The 22069-nt window shown below is 38.1% G+C and overlaps 1 protein-coding gene across 1 annotated transcript in view; it reads right to left on the bottom strand.

The window, feature by feature from the left end:
• Positions 1–22069, bottom strand: part of CSMD1 (CUB and Sushi multiple domains 1) — a 2063566-nt gene that overhangs the window by 1701954 nt on the left and 339543 nt on the right. Inside the window, exon 2 of the mRNA XM_026453909.1 lies at positions 11551–11767. Within this exon, the coding sequence (XP_026309694.1) occupies positions 11551–11767 (217 nt within the window). The remainder of the gene's footprint in view (positions 1–11550; positions 11768–22069) is intronic.

Here is a 22069-nt window from a genome sequence, read left to right as displayed (position 1 = left end):
ACGTGAGGATGGGAATGTGTTGTATGGGAGGGAGATACAGAGACCCACAGACAACCTTATCTACACAGCACGTTCTCACCTTCTAGTGTTTAAGCACAAGTCACCTGCTTAGAATGCCCGTTGATTTTCCTTTACTGGACGTAGCTGAAAAGAGTGATGGAAGTTTAGGATGTCTTCAAAAGTCTCATTAGAGGGTCAAGTTTCCATGCAAAATATAAATGATCCTTTCAACATCCCCATGTAAGAAGCATGCATTGCATTTTAAAGCAGTCGTCTCTTTGAGAGTGCCTTATTTTAATGAGTCTACATTTATGAGCACAATCACAGTAAATACTCTGAATGAATCCACCATTGTAAAGGACGTATGTTCCACTTCCTCCCTACCTGAACCATCTCTAGTCCAAAGTAGGATTTCCCTGGCTCTCCCGGTTCTACTATATACACAAGCAAATACAAAGTCACAACATATCCTGTGCATTTGCATTTTAGAAATATTTCATCTAAAAAACTGTGAAAACCCCTAAACCTAAGCAACAAAACATAATGATTATGGTATCCTTATCATATTCAAGACAGGCTTGGTGTATATATATTTGAGAAAGAGTCTCGTTCTGTCACCGAGGCTGGAGTACAGTGGTGTGATCTCAGCTCATTTCAGTCTCTGCCTCCCAAGTTCGAGCCATTCTCATGCCTGAACCTCTCAAGCAGCTTGGAGTACAGGTACGCATCCCCACACCTGGCTAATTATTGCATTTTTAGTAGAGACGGGGTTTCACCATGTTGGCCAGGCTGGTCTCGAACTCCTGCCCTCTGGTGATCTGCCCACCTTGGCCTCCCAGAGTGCTGGGATTATAGGCGTGAGCCACCACGTCTGGCCATGCTTGGTATATTTTGATGGCACTCTCATGGACTTGTGAGAATTGACATTACAATCAGAGAAAAACTGCCATGAAAGATTCATGAATAAACCGTGAGAAACTGAGATGCTATCTCCTTTAGAAAGCTATTTTAGGAAGTTTTCAGAAGGCCAAAGTTTTCTTTAGCTCAATTTTCCTCTTTTGGCTGAGAGGATACAGCCTGCATGAAGCAATCCCTTGTGTTATTTCTGCTTCCTCTCCGATTCTCTCAAATTGAACATACTCCCTGTTCATTGAGGGGACTGTTCCTTGAAGCTGGGAGCCAGCCACACATCTTTTTTTTTTTTTTTTTTTTTTTGCTAGTGATTTCTAAAGGAAAAAGCAGCAGATATTGGTTATAAAGTATATGGAAGGAAGTAGTAGTCCAACAACAGCTACTCTGAACCTTCTGTTTGAGGGTTTAGTGTGAGATCAACACAGCATTTGAGCTTGGAAAGTTGTGCTGAAAATAACGTGGAGAGAAAATTGTCTGATCTTCAAGTGGTTGTAAGGAGGAGGTCAACAAGAGCCAGACTCGGGGCATGGAGCCAAGGAAATCCAATCAGGGTCAGGACCACAGGGGGCAGGGTGTGGCAAGGCAGGACACCAGCTTGATTCTGGGGAAATGCTCTGCAGTGGGCTTCACTCCACCTCTTGCAAAGACGTCTCCCCATCCTGACCTACCCTTCAGTTCCAGGATGCCCCAAAGAAAAGATTTGAAGGCTTTATTCACTTAGATCTCAAAACCCGAAGCCCTGTGTAGAGCTCTGAATTACGCTCCAGTTAATACTGCAGGTTCTAAGACTTAAGCAAGAACGATATAAGCAAGAAGAAAATTGAGTTAAAATTCTGCCTTTTTGATTCTGTATTACTTTTAGCACATTCAAATATAAACAAAGTGCATCAGATTTCTCTGCAAAGGGATAGGCGAGCAGGTGAGTGTATTTACTGTGGTAAAGCAAGTAATTGCTTCTTATTCGAAGTAATATCTTATTCCTTTTTTAAATTTTGTGAATTAAAAGCATTCACTCCCTTTGAATTTATTAAGCAAGCAACTATACATTTCAAGATTTCAACTAAAATTATGCAATGAAAACTCACTTGTTTATTCTGAATGCTTAGCTACTCTAGGGGTTGAAAGGATAAATCAGCAATAGACTTTGCTGTTCAATCACTTAAAATGGGCAGGATGGGAGAAAGAAGAAAAAGTAAATCTTAAACAGAAAAAAATCAATCACTCAGCTTCAAACTTGATCATCCACATAAAGCTCATTTAAAATCCCGAAAAATCTGGGAAATCTATTTATAGCTCTTTATTGCATATGAATATGAATGGTTTCCCACTAAGCTATTTTAACAAACTGCATCTGCAGATTTGATAACCTGAAAAAAAAAGAATAGAAGTTAAAATCTTACAATGTTATTGTCAAATCTTACAAAGTCAAAATCTTACAAAAATCTTACAGATTTTTGACCCTTTGTTTCTTTTCTCAGAAACCACAGATTAAATAATTATTTCATTTCCTTTTGAAAGACAATGTAAAATAATTACAAAAGTGATTTCTTCATGAAATTTGATTATGCCTACTACTGTGGAAAACTCACTTCCTGACATGATGCCCAATGTCACCTCCCATTCCTGGTCACTCCAGCTGTTCTGGGACGCCCTAGCCTCTGCTGCCTGCCTCTGCCCCGCAAAAAAATAACAGTCGCTCCCCTCAGCCGGTTCTAGTTTACCTCTTTAATCTTGGGCCTCTGAGTAGAAAAATAATGTAGGCAGACATAGGAATAGTATAGGAATACTACAGACGATTCCAGATACTGCTATAAATCAAAGGTTTCGCCTTTGGCATTTCTGATACTGTATGGCAGACACTTCTTTGTCATGTGAGATATCCTGTGTGCTTCAGGACTTTGACCCACATCTCTGGATTATACTTGTCAGATTCTAAGAGCAACTATCTCCCTGCTGCGACAATAAAAAAAAAAGTCTCTAGATATTGCCACTGTGCCCTGGGACATAAAATCACCCCCAGTGGAGAAAGGCTGATAGAAGCCTATACATATACATATATACCATATATATACTTCTATACGTGTGTGTGTATATATATGCATAAATACACAGTATCAATTTTCAGTTGAATGATTTTTAAACATTGTCTTGCAGTTCGTTTTTTAAATTTTCTTGCAGTTCTACAAGTGCATCTCATAAATTAAGGAAACTAATTCTTTGTCTTTCGTACCTACTGTAAATATTTTAACTTAATTTGTCATTTGCCTTCTGAGTGTTAAGTTTTAGAAAGTCCAATTTATTCACTCATATATATATACACACACACTTCTATGTGTGTGTGCATACACACATATATATGTAAAGTATCAGTACATACACACTCATAAAAGTATATACATACCTATACAGAGAGAGACATAGGATAGGCATAAACATAGATATAATTCAGCATGAGAATTTCAAGGACAGAGAACACACACAGGAAAAAGAAAACGTTAAAAAAAAAAAGTTCTCCTCACACATGGCCTGCCACGGACACTAAAATGGTCTGTTTTTTCTGGATTAAGGCAGTATTTTTACCTTGGTTAAAATTACACTGGGTGGTGAAAAGTCCTCTGGGAGCCCTCAGGTGAGTTACATACCCCGCTATGAGCTTCCCATAGCTCCTACTGAAATCACCATAACATGTTAAAATTATATATAGATCAGGAAATCTCTGAGCTTCCACCATCATCTAGAAATTCACTGATGGTGTTTTATTATGAGTTATTACACACCTTTTATTAAAAGAGAATAAAACCTTGGAAGAAATTGGACACTCTGATACTGTGTTTATTCTGAAATGAAAAATATATGTGAGAGATCTTGTCAGATCCACAAATAAAATCTCATTGTTTTTAATGGTAATTTGTATCGTCGAGATACTATAATTTACTTAACTAGTGATAGTTATTGACAGTCTCTGTTTATATACCTAGACATCCTTGAATTTTCAAACATTATCCAAATGAAAAAGCATCCTTTTACACATGATTTGCCATATATGAACATATATTTGTAGAATACATTCTTAGCTAGAATTTCTGAAAGAAAAAGCTTGTACTTTTCTTCGAGAAAATTTTCAAAACGTCTATACAGAAATGTGGCAGCAATTTAATATTCTACCAAGAAGACATGAAAACATTTTTTCAATATCCTCAAAAACTCTGTTACTAAAATGTTGAGGTGGGCCCATTCAGAATGGTGAGCTATTATACTGCATTGTTTTAACTTGGTTCAAATACACTTACTGGCACAAATGTATTGTATTTGGCCTCCTTATGTATATTTTACCTGCTTTTCAATTGAAGGATTACTTAAAATTTTCTTGTAGCTCTAGAAATGCATCTTATAAATTAAGAAAAACAATTCTTTGTCTTTTATACCTATTATAAATATTTTAACTTAATCTATCATTTGCCATTGGAATGTTAACTTTTAGGAAGTCCAATTTTTCATTCAGTTTTATATGTGATTTCTAAATGATGTGTCCTGCCTAGAAAGAGACTCAGACAATATTTTAACATTTTTATTTTCCATATTACTATTTACATTGGTGATCTAACATACTCATTTTGCTACAAACAGCAAAGACTAGATTTACTATTTTATAAAATAGTGTCAACATTCAGATTTTCATGACCAAATCAAGAAAATCTCTTTGTCTGAATGCTTTTCCTTAGTCTTTAACTTTGTAAGAGAAATGTTCCAGGAAGCTCCTTCTCTCTAGCCAACTGCAATATTTGAATACTTGCCCAAACACCTATATTTATGAATGCCTAAAAGACTTATCTGCCCATATTAGTATGGTTTTGCTTCTTTTAAAAAAAAAAAACCCAAGATATGGAAATTAACCATCCGTTTTTAGCTGCCGTGAAACACACCACCACAGCATGAGGAGGTAGTGGTCAGAATTCACATGCCCGCCAAAACTTCCTCATAGTATTGCAAACATAATTATTATCTCTTTTACATGTTTTCTTATTTTATCACTGGAATTTCTAATTACTAGTCATTTAATCCTTTTTCTTAACAACTAAGAGTATAACAAACACACACACACACACACAGAGTTGCTCTCAACTAAGGCAGCATATTAATATCACTTAGGGAAGGAGAGAATTAAGTATATCCATGATGAGACCCCAATCTCACCCTTGAATCTCCAAATTAATTGGTCTTCTCCTTCTCTTCTAGACAACTGCAAATAGTCAAAAACAAAACAAAGACAAAAAACAAAAAACAAAAACAAAAACACTCAAACTTAGCCAATCAGGATTGAGCTTACCTAGGGGTCACTAATTTAAAGCATATGCTGCCAAGATCAATTTGAACGATATATTGAGGAAAATTGCATTTTATTTCATCATCCTAAAATCTGTAGGTAGAATAGTGACAAAATCACATAATTATGGGAATATTATAGGTTATCTGGGTGGACCAAACACCTCTGCTGTCCACCTCTGGTGCCCTCACGAAGGTACAATAACTATAAAATAAAATATGCCAGTGTCCAAAAAAAAAAAAAAAAAAAAAACACGGATTTAAAATATAAATTCAAATTAGTCTCAGAAATCTCTTTCTTTTTAACATTTCAAGTATCCTAAGTTGAACCAGTGTTCTAAGCACTGATGGGTTTCTGTGACCTGTCATCTGTGCTCCAGCCAAGAAGTCACCTCTGTGTGACAAGCTCTTCCACTGCTACTTCCTTGGAACTATCCAGGCCCTGGTTCTGGGATCTGCCCTCACCCTGTGCAGGTCATATGTGCTGGTCACTCTCTCAGTCCTGACTGCATGGCTGTCCCAATGCCATCGATAAGATGTCAAGACATTTGTGGTGTTCATATGAGGCCGGTGTCCCTATAAAAGCTTTTATGTTGGCTTCATCCTGTGATTATCAGAGTCTTAACCAGGCATAAGTCACCAGCCAAGCTAAAAATAAAATGATACCTTGCTTTTTCGCTTTTTTTTTTTTTTTTTTTAATCAGTCCATTGATCTGTGAATGGCTCCCTTAGGACCTCATAGGAACTATGGAGACAGAAAAGCAGAATTTAGGCAATGCTAGGTCCCCAGTCGAATATGACCCTAATGTAATTGAGACCCTTTCTTTAGCCCTTATACATTCATAAGTTCTAAATATCACCAGACATATTTTAGGTTAGGTAGGTCTTGTCATGGTGTGTATCTTAACCATACACAGTAAAATTATTTTAAAAAATATTTAATGCATTCAAAAGCATTATTACAGTTTAAGAAAATTGGAAAACCTATTCTATTTCAAAAACACTTATTCATGATTTTCTGATTTGAATGGCCCTATCACATTCACCTCTAACCTCTTCATTATCAGCACTGCAGAAAATTAGGTGTAATCTTGTTAAAGTTAGAAAGAGCGAGGAACTTGAGATAAATGCCAAAGCTGTTTCACTAGGCCTTGTATTTTACAATAATCATGAAATAATATATCCTGATTTTCTATATTGAGTGGCAAAATTTCCCTTCATAGATTCGCCTTTATTCACTTTCTGACTTCCAAAGGAGTTTCTCTTAGACCTTTAATATTGTAATTGTATCACAGTTGGAAATTGATGTCAACCTCAACTGTTTCTTGACTTAGGACAAGTAAACAAAACTTCAAATTTGGAGAACATGTACCAATTATCAGTCACCACATGGGATGGTTAACTCGCTCTCATTTAAGAGAGAGTTATATTAAGTAATGCTGGGTTCTGTGCACAGTGGCAGTGGCGAGTGGCCCTGAATCAGGAATACTGTAATTCAGAATTGCCCCATGGACTCTTAGTGATGATTTGAAAGTCAAGCTATTTTCCAGCACTTTAGGAGGCCGAGGCGGGCCATCACCTGAGGTCAGGAGTTCTAGACCAGTCTAGCCAACACGGTGAAACCGCATCTCTACTAAAAATACAAAAATTAGCCAGGCAGGGTGGCATAAACCTATAATCCCAGTTACTTGGGAGGTTGAGGCAAGAGAATTGCTTGAAACCCGGGAGGCAGAGGTTATAGTGAGCCAAGATTGCACCACTGCACTCCAGCCTGGGCGACAAGAGCGAAACTCCGTCTCACAGGGGGTGGAAATAAAGTCAAGACATCGGTAATCACCGGAGAAGACACATTCAGGGCACATTTGTTGGCCTCAGAGGATTATGTTCTATTAGACATCTGAATGTACAAAGATATACAAGCCCCAGTGGGAGGCAACTTCAGGGCAGGTGTGAGTTCAAAGGAGCACAGGCTTCCAAGTGTATGTCGGTGGCCACTGCTACAGGAGTTCACGCACACACAGAAAATGTACGTGGGTTGCTGTCTGGAATGCCTAGGGAAGATTTAATGTGCACTGGGTTTTGAAAGATGCATATTTAGACTAGTAGAGGGAGAGGCCAGGAATAAAAGGACAACATTCTCTTGTAAGGTCAGGTCAAGGAGTAACCTACAGATCTGTACAACTGAACAAGAAAACTTTTCAGGGAACAGACAGGAGAGACTGAAGGCTAGAATGCAGCTTGGAGGCCAGTCATGGAGTTTCTTGAATTTCAGGGTCATGGGTACAAAAACTGTATATGTTGCCAGAGATAGAAACCAGGGCTAGGACAGCAGCAGATGTGTCAGTGTTCCCAAGAGGGGAACCTGGGGCAGCAAAGGATCATGCATTGGTCTACCTGGATGCTCAGGACAGCCTGTGACAGAACAGGAGGCTTTGTAGGAACATTTACTATGAGGATCAAAACAGGTTATGGTTAATGGAAAGATTTTTTTGTTTGTTTGCTTATTTTTCCTTTTGTTTTGTTTGAGATGAAGTCTACCTCTGTCACCCAGGCTGGAGTACAGTGGCATGATCTCTGCTCACTGCAACCTCCACTTCCCAGGTTCAAGCGATTCTCCTGTCTCAGCCTCCCGAGTAGCTGGACTTACAGATGCCTGCCACCATGTCCAGCTAGATTTTTTGTATTTTTAGTAGAGATGGGGTTTCACCATGTTGGCCAGGCTGGTCTCAAACTTCTGACCTCAGGTGATCCACCTGCCTCAGCCTCCAAAAGTGCTGGGATTACAGGTGTGAGCCACCATGCCCAGCCCAAGAGATGTTAAAAAATAATCATTTTGGGATTTGGTGACTACATGGTTGGAACTTGGTGGAGACTGATGAAGCAAGAGGAAGTACAGAGTCAATAAAGTTCAGCTGTTTAAAACAGCAACCACCTGACAGTTCATTAAAAAAATTAAAAAAAAAAAAATGAGCTGCTTTAATTCTAAATAACGCAAAGATCAGATTTTCTCATTTTGAATTCTGAGTTAAAGTTTCTTCCTTATGCTTACCAAGAGAGGTCTCATTTCAGCTCTCAATATCCACATCATTAAAATTTAATTTTTTGATGGGGGCACAAACCATGTATATATTGTTGATGTGTTTGTACTAAAGAAATAATCCAAGATAATATAAATGGTATATTAATTCTTTAAACATTTTTACATAGGTATAGAAAACTATATTTCTGACTGAAGTTCCAGTTACAATGTAAGCATCAATAATTCTAAACTATATATTCTGTTTTGTCAGTTGGGGATTAAATCTGCCTCTTCGGTTTATTTAGGAAAACAAAATATTCCAATGGTTATGTGAAAGAAATTTATTGATACTAAAAATGCTCAAGTTGTTTAACAGAACAACTGCTTTTGTATTTTAGTTAGTGCACATTTTCAACTTCTAAAAATAGCTTTTGTGCAACAATAAAACAACAACACACCAAGACAGCTCTAAGTAATAACTCTTGTGACATCTCAGTGGATCAGCAGCTCCTACATCAATCCTCCCACAAAAGTATCCTTCCTTTGAATTCTAGAGCTGCCTTAAGTGTTGCTAGTTAATTGCGTTTGAGAAATAAACAACTGTTTCAAGGCATAATGAGAAACAAACAGCATTAGAGTGCTCCCTTTCCCGATTAATTAGAATTTGCTACTATTTATAACTACTTTCCCCATCAACTCATCCTGAATGCTGAAAGAGAAAACACCTACTCCGGTGTTTTCCCTGACAACATTCCCATTCCAACTTCACATCTCTGTGTTTCACATTTTGTAATAGTAGAGACCCGTAGCACTTAGTAGTCATTGAGTGTTTTTCCAACTTGTATTACAGTACTCTAAACCGTTCCCAAAGAAATCACTCTGCACCCCTCAAATGTCTCCTCAAAACGGCATTCTATGTAGGCGGATAGGAGGAAGAAATATAAAATGGAATATCAAGATGAAAGTAGCATCCTAACTCCAAGGACAAGAAACAGGTAGAAATATGACGTATTTTTCTCTTTTTCAAACAAAAAATTGTCGGTAATTAGTGATTCAGATGAACCCAAGTAGTCTCTTCTCAACCTTCCTTGCTTCCTCCACTAAACATAACCCAGCAAGTAAAAGAAAAAACCATTGTGTTGTACATATAACTCACCAATAAAGCTGAGGCACAGGTATCAACTGATTTACTGTTCACTGAAACTCCAAAATGAAATATGATGTTTCTAATTGTTCTAACTTAACATTTCCACTGTTGATCCTGTTATAATATTGAAGATGGTAAGAATGTTGTCTTATATTTAACATAAAATGATAATAGTACCATAGGACCATAAGAGAGAATACCTTACTGAAAGACATACCTGTCAATCAGATTAATATTAAGACAGGTTTTCTATATGTGAAAGAAACAGAGTAAATAAAAATATTGAGAGAAAGAAAATGGAAATATTTTTAAGAGTGCATACTTTTAATAGGAATTTTTTAATGGAAAGGTTAAGTGGTACTTTTAATGTAGGGTCACACACATTGGTATTTGAATAAAATGGATTATGTAATTCTTTTTTATAACTCTGCAGGTTTTATTACAATTATAATATGCTACCATACCCTAGCAGCATCAATAATTGAGAATAAAAAGTGACTAACATTTAGAAGAGCATAAATTATTTAAGAAAGCCTACATCAAATTATCAAGTATTGTATATGTACATAATTTCTTCAAATACTCACATGTAAGACCATAAATGTAACACAAGGAGAGACGAAAGCTTACCTAACTGATTCAGAAAAGAGACAGCCATTCTACAATGTCCTGAAGGTAAAAATGCTTCTGAAAGTGGATAACAGATACTGTAGATGACCCAGAAAAAAACTGGGTGTTTTGTATTTGAAAATGGGTGAAAAAACTCAAATAAAATATATTTGAAAATATATTAATTTTATATTTGACATATTAGTTATGTAGCTAACATATATTGACATAAATATTACAAATTAGATGTACATATAAAATTGTGTTTTGTGTAGAGATTTTTTCTCATCCCATAAAATAATAAATGAAGCATATGATTTTTGTGTGTATTACTGTCAGCATTAACATCAGTAATCTATATAAGTTCATCAATTTTGTTAAGAAAATCTGATTTCTCTGGGAGGGATATTGCTTCCTCCTTTGCCAAATTGAAAACAAAAAGTAGATATAGTTGTACAGGTACAATTTTTTCTTGTTGACAACCGAAAAAATATAATTTAAAACCATCCCAGGAAATATTTTGCTTTCTTCATTGTAAAAACTATAGATCAAAAGAGAAAACCAATTATGAATAGATTGTACCATTATTGTCTGAACCACAAATTCTCCAAAGAATGCAATAGTCCTGAATGTTCTTACCTCACCCACCTCCTATGTTCTTTTCACTGAATATATTCGCTGACAACATAAGGGTTCATTTTGTTCTGATTAGCTGAATTGTACTCAAGCACTTATCTTTGTTCTTTTTCTCTCAAACTCATAGTTGCTTGAAAACAATGGTGTATTATAATTTTATTTAAATTACCTTGACAACTGTTTCACAGATCTTGAACAATTTGATATCTATAAACGAAGTCAGTGATAATTTTCAATAAAAAGTTAAATTTTTAAGCATAGAAAAAGTATGCACAATTTGCCACAAGTTGATAGTCTTCAAGTTTTCTCATAGTAACTGTATTTTTCTTTTCTGATAATGAGAGGTGAAGCCAACTGGACTTCCTGCATTGAGTGGAGACTTGGAGAACTTTTCTGTCTCACAAGAGGATTGTAAAATGCACCAGTCAGCACTCTGTAAAAACACACCAATCAGTGCTCTGTAGCAAGAGGATTGTAAAATGCACCAATCAGCGCTCTATAAAACACACCAATCAGTAGTATCCTAAAAGTAGCCAATCACAGGGAGGATTGAAAAAAGGGCATTCTGATAGGACAGAAACAGAACATGGGAAGGGACAAATAAGGGCCTAAAAGCAGTGTCAACCTGCTGGGGTCCCCTTCCATGCTGTGGAAAGGTTGTTCTTTTGCTCTTCACAATAAACTTTGCTACTGCTCGCTCTTTGTTTCCCTGCCATCTTTAAGAGCTGGAACACTCACCGCAAAGGTCTATGGCTTCATTCTTGAAGTCAGTGAGACCACGAATCCACCAGAAGGAACCAACTCCGGACACAATAAAATTTAAATATTAATTCCAACTAGATTTCAGAATCTAAGTATTCAAACAGTACCAACTAAACTATAAGATAAAAAGTTGATACTTTACCTCACTTTTAAATTCCCTTGTTGAGGCTGTCCATCATAAACTGATAAAATATCAAAATCTTCTTCAAGAGCAAAGGTATGGAAGGACAACTGTATCCTATTGCGCTCGCCCGTGATGATGATCCAGGTGCAGTTGGCGTAGTTCGGATACCCGTGAGGAAACCCTGGGCTCTCAATAGTACCATTGGGACCCTGGACTAAGCCTCCACAGTTCTGACCTGGAAGAGAACACACACACACACAAAGCATATTATTCTGGCCATCGTTAATATGCGATTTTTAAAATTTCTAACCACTTTAGCCAACTTTTGTAACATTTTATAATTCTTGCACAAATATTGAAGGATAAATTGTAAGTGTCCTGCAGTTCTGAAAGATAGAGAAGTGCAACAAATTAAAAGCAAAGAAAATATGCAACATTTGGTAACTCATATTAGAAGTTTAGGGAAATTATTTTTCCTGTCATTTTTAAATACAGCCTCCTCAATATCAAACTTCAATTCATGGGGAACAAATTTGGTGCCAACTATCTATGTAGTATCATGCTTAAAACACTCCACCCTAAATTCTTTGTTGGTGGAAACTAAGAGAAAAATAAACATTAGAAAACTATATATACACACATGTGTTTGCATAGCCACATACCTGCAATATGTGGTAATAAGAATAGTTAGAAAAAAGCATGGTCAGTATGCCAATGATTGATCTCTGCCTGTGCTGGCAAATGTCTTACTGGGCAGAAGAATAACACATGCATAAAGGAAGTTTATTACATTGAAAATGTAAAACAAGGTAAGTTAAATGGCACTCAAATGAAAGAGCAACTCAGCAAAATGAGGAACACAACATCCTCACTGTTGATGTCTACCCATCACACAGGCAGGACTTAGAAGGTGGAGAAAGGAAAGTGCATCACGTAATGAAGGGACCAATTAAAGAAAAGGCTCAGAGTTGCAATGAGCAGTAAATGTTGTAGCCATCCCTAAGCAGGACCGCAGGACTGCAGGACATCACACATTTTACCCAGCCCTCCCATAATAACGTCCCTTTGGCAGGTGGAACTGGGATTACCCTGAGGGTTTAGGACTGACATGACAATGGGAAATGATGAGCAGTGAACGGCAGTTGAGTGCCACAAAGCCACCTTCAAGCTACTGAACAGTGTCTGAGGAACTGATTTCATTCTGCCTCTGCCCCCAAAGATTTTGTGTTATTGATTCGAACAAAGCACTTCTCAGGTGATTCCCAGACTTCTGGAGTAGTTCCAAAAGAACAGAACCCTTGAGAAATTGCAGGCCCCAGGCTTCCTGCAAGAACAGAGCGCTGAAAGAACAGCTCTCAGAGATTAGTAACAGCTGCACACCTGACCCACCTATTGTATTTTTACCATGAGACAAACCGAATGCCTGCCTTCTCCACCTCACCGAGGCATTTCATTTCCGCTTCTCCTGATCTTCATCCACCTACCTTGCACAATGATTCCCTCCTTGCCTGTTTCAGCCCCTCCCCTTCCCACGTTACTTCCCACACACATACAAGCTTTCCATGCCATGCTAATTTTGTCCCTGTGGTTAATTTTTTGTCTTTTCTTTTCTTTTTTTTTTTTTTTCCTGCTCAGTTACCTCTAACAGTCTGCCTGTGATGGCCATGCCTGGGCCAATCCAGCTGAAAGAAGAAGAGCAGAATCTGAGAACAGGGCAGACAGACCGTTGTAAGTGTGCTCTCATCAACACAGTCTGCTCATGTAGCCCGTCAACATTACTATCCTATAACGGAACAGGATAACCCGCTCAAACCCTTCCAACATTTTGTGTGTCTGAGGTTAGTTGTTAAGTAGCTCCTGAAAACTGTCTATGTTTCTTACCTTCTTAATAAGCCCATTTCCCACTAATGTGCTTTAAATGCATTTAAATGTTTTGACACTAAAAAATATTGAGAAAGTTTTGAAGGGACCTGGGTGTACTCAGATTGTGGCATGTAGTGTAAGTACTTGAATACAAATATTACCTCAAGTTTTATTTTTAAAGTACAAACAGAAAATTATTTTCAACTACATTTTATAATGAAAAAGTATTTTATAATAGTAGACCTCAGTGAGCTTAAATCATTCACAGTAATATTATCAAATGCTTGTGGGAGTTGGCTAAATCTTAATAAAAAGATTTAATGAAAGGGATTTATGAGTTTAAAACCAGAGAACTAATAAGAAGCCCATTTTCCACTAAATTTAAGTCTAACAATAACACTGTAACAAGTAGATATTAAAGCTGTGGGGTTTTGAAAGGTCTTTAAAGAAAACAGCTTTTCTGGTTTACAAGTAATTCTTGCTTAACGGTAAATCAAAAAAAAAAAAAGTGAAGACTTGATTATAAATTGGAAAAAAGAAAAATCAGTTCAACAGAAAAACGTCAGCTGGAAAGTAGTTACTGTTATAGACCCATCAGGCTGAATCAGATTCACAGATATTAAGATTGCCTCAAGGAATAACATTTCGGCTGCATTTAAGGTACCAATCAGTACAGTGCAGTCGCTGAATGAGTCACATTCGATCCGTTCACTGACATTCCAGAGCCCCAGTTAGAAATTTTGGAAACTGCTCAACAGTTCTTAGCGGAGTATCATCCTTGGCTGTCCAATGTAAACAACCAAGAAGTTTTTAAAGTATGTATGCCTAAGACAGAATCTGATGTATTTGGTCTGCAACTTAATACTGCATCTTACCATAAAAGTAATTAAGACAGTGTTTGACTGATGTAAGCCTAGATAAATAGCCAGTGGAACAGAAGAGAAAACCCTAAAACCTACAAAGACATAGAATCTAGAATTAAAGTAAATATGGTAACTCCTCTTTTCTCTTGGATCTTATACACCAATGGGCCCCTGTCTACTATAGAGTGTGCACAAATATTCTATACATGTTTTCTTTTTCAACGATGTACATCTAAGCTTGATGTAAATGCTGTTCATAACTACAGCTTCCAACAAGTGTATTGTTTTAACTGAATATTCTTAATGGACAAACTTTTAAATGCCACAAACATAATCACATTTCAACATGTTGTTTAACGTGAATTCCTTCTAAGTACCTTTCTAATTTGTATTTCCTCACGGCAATAAAATAATCTGTAATTTCTGTGATAATTGTAATGTTTTAGTAAAAATTAAGTTATTTTATAGGGATTGGAAACTCAATTAAAAAGAAAAAGGTCTAATGGTCTTCCTCCTACATAAACTGATACTGGAAGTCACCTTGAAATAAAATATCAATACCAATGGCAATATCAATGGTAAAAAAGAAGTATATATGTATGTGTGTATTTTTCCCAGTGAAATTGATTTCAATGTCATATATATGTATACATATATATATACACATATATTCACATAAATATATGAACACACTCTGAGATGAGTATTTGGGTATGCATGCAATTACACATATACTGAAATACACATCTGTAATTGTATGGATACCAAAATACACATCACAGAGAAATATGCATGCAACATTGTGCATACAGATGTTTTTGCTGGTATTATTCAAACAAATTTCCAAGAGAAAACCTGAACACATGCCATAATTTTAAGCTATTGGAATCTAAATCATCTGGCACTTAAATAATAACATACGAAACATCTGGCTCCTATCTAAACTAATCAGCAGAATGTTAGATATAGAAGAATCACAGAGTTAATTTTTTTGCAGATTTCTACTCATTAGATGAGTCCTTAATACCACAACTTTAAATACACAGAGTTAACTTCAGACATTTTTTAATTGTCTTACACTGCTGGAATGAGGTTCTGTTTTCAAACTACATTTTCACATATAATCTTTGTGGACCACCTAGGTAGCCACAAATCATGATTTTACAAGGATGGAAGAACAAGTGGAAATGAAGTAAATTGTCAAAGTCTTCCGGGAATGAATTAAGATCTTCTGACACCAAAGCCTAGAGCCGTCCCACTAAACTCAGTTATATCACCACGAACAAACACAGTGGACAACCCATTACATTACAGACCTCAAGTATGGTGATCCAATCCTAATGTATATCACAATAAATACGTTAGACTACATAATAAAATGGTGAGTAAACACAGACATTTGGAAACTCTAGATATGTAGGGACTCTAACTTCTGCCCTTCTTTTAAAACAAATCAATGCCCATTGTAGGAAAAAAAAGTAAAAGTATTAAGAAGCTTTTAGAAAAATAAACATCACTCATAGTCTGATTACCAAAAATAATTATTGCTAACATTGTGCTGAACACTTTTCTAATCTACACTTAATGTTGCCATACTACCTGGCATGCAACATGTGAACAATCTGGATGTGGATTAAATACTTGCCAGTCCTGCCAGAGCCAATGAGAACTGGTCTCGGAAGTGTCTAGCTTTGGAGGTGACCTGGTCAGCCTGTAGGTGCTACTCTCTATCCTGTGAAGGTCCAGGTCTGCAAGATGGGCAATTGCTCGGCAAGGAGCCTACAGGAAGACTTGCCCTGGGCCCCGGTGAGCCATGGAGCTGACAGTTGGTTATACAGCAGTGCCTCTCTTGGAGGCTGGCAAACACATTCCAGAAAGGCAGGGCTCACTGTGTCCTATGACAATTTTCTACTTTGAAAGCCTGTCTCAGAAATACCCAGCTTAGAAAATGGCCCCATGCCCTCATCATTTCTGAGATGAACTAACCCCTCCATTCTGAATACCCCTCAGCAGTTGCTTGGCTCCTCTCCCGAGCTCTTGCTCTGTAATTTGTGCTGCTGTAAAGCAATGGCACATACTTTTCCTAGAAGAAGGTAGCAGCTGAGATGATTCATCTGTGATCCAAACTGATTCTCTGTGAGCACTTGAGGAGTGAACGTATCACAAACACCTTTCTAGATTCCACACCTGGATGAAACTGCTGTTTCTCTCAATCCTGGGATGGACAGTCATTATCAGAAAGTAGTAGCGGTGGACATAACATTTAAAAACCGGTGTGCCAAATACGTTGTACTCCCTCACTTAATTCATGCACAGCCTCTGAAGTGGGCTGTGGCTTAGACTTTGCTTTGCTAACTGTGAAAATAGTTACTTGATGCTTTATGATGAGGGAATGGTGTTGCTATTCAAAACCTCTGAGCGCAAATGTTTGACCATCAGAGATATTTTGACATGCAACTGGGTTTAGTGACTTAGAAAGATGTGGGCTATACTGTTCTGTATGTGGAGACTGCCATGCAGGGAAATGATACTCTGTAGCAAATTCTGCAAACAAGGAAACGAGTCATTTGAGAAATAATGGACAGGGCTGTGGAGGAACAGTCTGAAGATTAAAAGACTTGGGAATGTATATTGTCTCCAACTCTGGGGCCTGATATCATTTGAAAGAGTATATAGATTTGTGTGTAAAGAGAGTCCGGGCAGAACCTATATTATCATCTCAACAGTATGTCTCACTGGAGATAAATATCAAAAACAGCCTTTGTGGTTTTTACCCTGTTTGCAACAAGCCCAGATCACCTTACTGGCTCATTTTTGAAACATCATTGGTGGAAAAGTAAACCTTTACATATTTATCACACTCAGAGGCAGGGTGCATCCCTTTACTGTATCAATTTTGTGAAAATGACAATTTATGGTTTTCATGTCTATATAAATTACTGTGTAAATGAGAATTTGATTACTTTCTGACAGGCAGATTTTTGACCTCCAGAGCTTCTTTCATTTTTTGACATTTTTTGTGGTCAAATTATATTGTACACCTGTTGGGTTTTCTGCAAGACTAAACAATGCCTTACTCCTATTGGACGTAGCTATTAAGCAACTCAAGTAAAACATATAAAATAAAGAAAAAATAAAATGGTCCATTGTGATCTTCAATGAATTTTTTATTTTCTTGAAGAGCTAAGGAGTAAGACAGATGTCTAAGTGGCTCTGGAATTTGAAATAGTGAGAGGCCTCAGATTTCGCTGAAGGAAGTGGAAGTTTCACTGATCAGATAAGCGCTGTTTGAAACTGTAAACAAATCAACTATGCATTAAATGCTGCATTATCTTCTACAGTTTCCTGGGTTATTCCAGGGTCTGCATTATGGGGAAAATAATTAATCGTGGAAGGACCATGATGTAAAGTGCCCTTCCGGGGAATTCGATTAAGGGTTTTCAAAATCAAAGTCTTCAGGCATTTTGCAGGAACACCACGCCCTGCAGGAAGCTCGGAAAGCATGATGATGCTCAGAGCACCGGATCCACTGACATCAGCTGCTCTCGCTCAGCGCCTTAGGGTACTTGGTTGGGTTTTAATCCCAAACACTTACGGGAGATTACTCACTACAAGAGCAAAGAAGAAAAGTAAAAAAGCCAGAGGCAGCTTGCCTGAAAGAGACCCAAGGAATCGGTTTCTCACTGTAGAACCCTTTGCCCATGAGCAAGGCCTTGAAGGGAGCTCTTATGCCGCAAATGAACCGGGAGTACCAGGTTTGTATTGCTCCAAAAGGAAAAGGGAGGTTTTCACTGGTCAGTGTCACTTCTTTCCCTTCCTTAAATACACCACACTTGTTCCCAACCCAGGCCCTTCGCACGTGTGCGTCCAGCTGCCTGAAATAAGCTTTGCCCAGATTTTTTTCATTGAGACCTCATGTGGGTCTCAATACAGTATACTCTTTCCAGACACTCACACCTCAATGAACACCACCCTTCCAACACTACATGCTACCCCCCTTCGCCCTACTTTTTTTTTTTGACAGTCTCTGTCACCAGGCTAGAGTGCAGTGGTGCTATCTTAGCTCACTGCAACCTCCACCTCCCAGGTTCAAGCGATTCTCCTGCGTCAACCTCCAGAGTAGCTGGGATTGCAGGCACTGGCCACCACACTTAATATTTGTATTTTTAGTAGAGACAGGGTTTCACCATGTTGGCCAGGCTGGTCTCGAACTTCTGACCTCAGGTGATGGCCTCAGCTCAGCCTCCTAAAGTACTGGGATTACAGGTGTGAGCCACCGTGGCTAGCCCCTACACTCTATTTTATTCCCTTGTAGCATTTATAACTTTGTGAAAATACCCTATTTACTTGCTTACTCATTGATGATCTGTTTCTATACTAAAATGTAAACCTTCCAAGAGCGAAGATAATGATCTGCTTGTTTATATGCCCACTTCTAGAACAGTGTCTGCTACTCGACAGTCAATTGTTGAAGCCTGTGGGTGAGTCTGGATGCATGTGTGGGAGGTAGCGGCGGTGGGACAAATTAAATCTATGTGCACAGTCATGTGGAAGCAGGGAAACTAGTGGTACTTGAAAGAACTATAAATCTATACTCTGGTTAGTGATTACGTAAAACATTAGGATGCAGGTGATATTTTAAACACCCAGAGCAGAGTTGCTATTGTCTCAGTCCTGTTCAGCAGCCTGACTGTCAAACGCTCCTTAGACTTAATATTCCCTGCTTTATGGGAAGCTAATTTTTCTCCTACATGCTGTTCCTATGGACATTGGCATCTCTGCTTTTTCCTTCTAGACAGGGGTCATGATTCCGAGCAAGGCGAGGCTGCCATGATTCAGAACTGGAACCTCATGGATATGATGTCAACGTTGTTCCCTTTGCTATTGCCCCCAGGGGAGGTAGCTTTAGTTAACTCCAGCACTGTAATGTTTTCACCTACTGAGAAATTGTTGCATTAATGGTAATAAAGTCATTCAACGTCTACCCACTCTGAAAAGACAAATTGCCAAGACAGCAGGCATAGTGCAGGGGCAGAAAAAAAAAAAAAAAAAAAAACGCTGGGCTTTGGATCAAACAAATCTAAAATGTGATTATTTTCCAGCATGGAACATTAAGCATTGAACATGTTGCCTCATGGATATGAGCCCCAGTTTCCACAGGTGCAGGGTGAGGAGGTTGCCCATTCTGCAAAGTAATTGCAGTGACTGGCGAGAAGACATGTTGAAGGTAGGAAGCAGGGGTAGACACAGGAAAGAAAACAAGATGATTACTGTCATTTTTACAAAGGAATATTTTGCTAGAGGGCCTCCTAATTGCAAGAGAATTTTACGTGAAAGATGATGAGTGGGATTTGCCCTGTGTCTGCCTTTATCCTGCTGTCCTTTAGATTTTGGGATACATTATTTTTCACAGGGAGCCTTCACGGCACCCCACACCTGCATGTGCTCCTCTGCTCACAACATTGTACTTAAAATGTGAGGATTTCAAGGCCATGTAACATGACTTTAGAGATTCTGAGCAATAAAGTCGGTTATATTCCTAAGCCAATCTAATCAAAACAAAACAACAAGCACTGTGTGATTCCTGATTCCCAGATCTCACATCGATGTTTTGAAAGTAAACGATTTTTTTGCTTGAAACAGGTGACAATCTAAACCTGAATCTTTGCTTCAGAGACTTCGAGTTTATATTTCAATAATCCAAGTTATTCTGAAGTCAATACTACTTTTCTTATAGAAACATAACACACATTGCCAGCGGAGAGAATTCTCTTCCTCCATATATGGTAGAACTAATCTTTTTATTATATTTACTTTTATTTTTCTTAGAACTAATAATTCGTTGTATGTCAAATATTTCTCTTAATGAAATTCCCAGTGATGACACATCATCTCGGGTCAGTGGGATTGAGTTGTTCCCTATATTTGAATTCATGCTATGTATTACTCTGGCTTTAACACGGGAGAAGCCAGAAGCGCTAGTGTCTCAAGACTGTGGCAGTGAATGAATGTAGTAAAATGTTTCCCTAAGTAGAGCATTTAAAATCTGAGATGGTAATTGATACAGTTTAATTGGGATACTATAGGATCGATTCAGCATTACTCACTAAAAACGGTATAAAACTACCAGTTGCCTGATTCCTGGGTGTTCGGCTATACAAATTATTTCTGTGTAGATACATAAATGCCATAGTTCTGTCTTTCCTCAATAATGGAGAATGATTTCTGGGTCAACAAGGCATATTTTAAAATTATAATACTATGCTCTTTTTTAATGCTTAGCAGAGTTTACCTCCGAAGAGAAACTGAAATGTTAAAAAGTCATACTGAAACCCCTAGATCTATGATTATACCTGAAACTTGAAGCTAATACAAGCTCTCGGAGAGGACAGTAAAGGCCATAATGAGGGTTTTCTGTTATGAAAATTATACACATATGGAGACCTGAATGACAAAATATGACATTTTTTAACATCAAAATTAGTAAACGCATTTTAAAAATGATATACAAACGTCCAACACATTTTCTCTCTTCCAGCATGTGGACCCAGTCATAGACGAACAGCCAAGGTGCCAACATGGCCCTCCTCTAGGCCATCCAAAGTGAGGCCGAGATGGCAGCGAAGTCAGATCTTAACGGATGGTTTATAAGTTTCATATTAAGGAATTGATCTCCAACAAACTAAATTTAAATTTATAAACATCACAAATGGGTTCGTATCCATCTCTTTGGACAAATAGGCCACTGGGCCATAGGTGACTTCCTGAGTGTTTTGGGCACCAGTTTATTGTTTCTTTTTTTCTTATTATTTCTTCTTAAAAAAAAAAAAAAAGAAAGAAAAATGGGAGGCCAGACACAGTGGCTCACGCCTGTAATCCCAGCACTTTGGAAGGCTGAGGCGCGTGGATCACAAGGTCAGGAGATCGAGACCATCCTGGCTAACATGGTGAAACCCCGTCTCTACCGAAAATACAAAAAATTAGCGGGGCGTGGTGGCAGCCTCCCGTAGTCCCAGCTATTTAGGAGGCTGAGGCAGGAGAATGGCATCAACCCGGGAGGCGGAGCTTGCAGTGAGCCGAGATGGTGCCACTGCACTCCAGCCTGGGTGACAGAGTGAGACTTCGTCTCAAAAAAAAAAAATAAAAAAAATAAAAAAAAAATAAAAAAAAAATCAGGATACATGTGCAGAATGTGCAGGTTACATAGGTATATGTGTGCTGTGGTGGTTTGCTGCACCTACTGACCTGTCCTCTTCCCCTCATTCCCCACCCCCAACAGGCCCTGGTGTGTTTTTTACCCATCTCTGTATCCCCGTGTTCTCATTGTTAACTCCCACTTGTGAGAACATGTGGTGTTTTGTTTTCTGTTCCTGTGTTAGTTTGCTGAGGACGAAGCTGGAAGCTTCATCCATGTCCCTGCAAAGGACATGATCTCATTCCTTTTTTATGGCTGTACAACATTCCATGTACCAGATTTTCTTTATCCAGTCTATCACTGATGGGCATTTGGGTTGGTTCCAAGTCTTTGCTATTGTAAATAGTACTGCAGTAAACACACATGTGCATGTGTCTTTATAGTAGAATGATTTATATTCCTTTGGCTATATACCCAGTAGCGGGATTGCTGGTCAAATGGTATTTCTGGTTCTAGATCCTTGAGGAATCGCCACACTGCCTTCCTCAGTTGTTGAACTGATTTTCATTCCCACAAACAGTGGAAAATTGTTTTTATTTCTCCACAGCCTCGCCAGCATCTATTGTTTCCTGACTTTTTCATAATCGCCATTCTGACTGGCATGAGACGGTATCTC

The sequence above is a fragment of the Piliocolobus tephrosceles genome, chromosome 7 (genome assembly GCF_002776525.5).
Source record: "Piliocolobus tephrosceles isolate RC106 chromosome 7, ASM277652v3, whole genome shotgun sequence".
Taxonomy (NCBI): domain Eukaryota; kingdom Metazoa; phylum Chordata; class Mammalia; order Primates; family Cercopithecidae; genus Piliocolobus; species Piliocolobus tephrosceles.
Note: the sequence above shows the minus strand (reverse complement) of the source record. Positions and strands in the feature narration are given on the sequence as shown.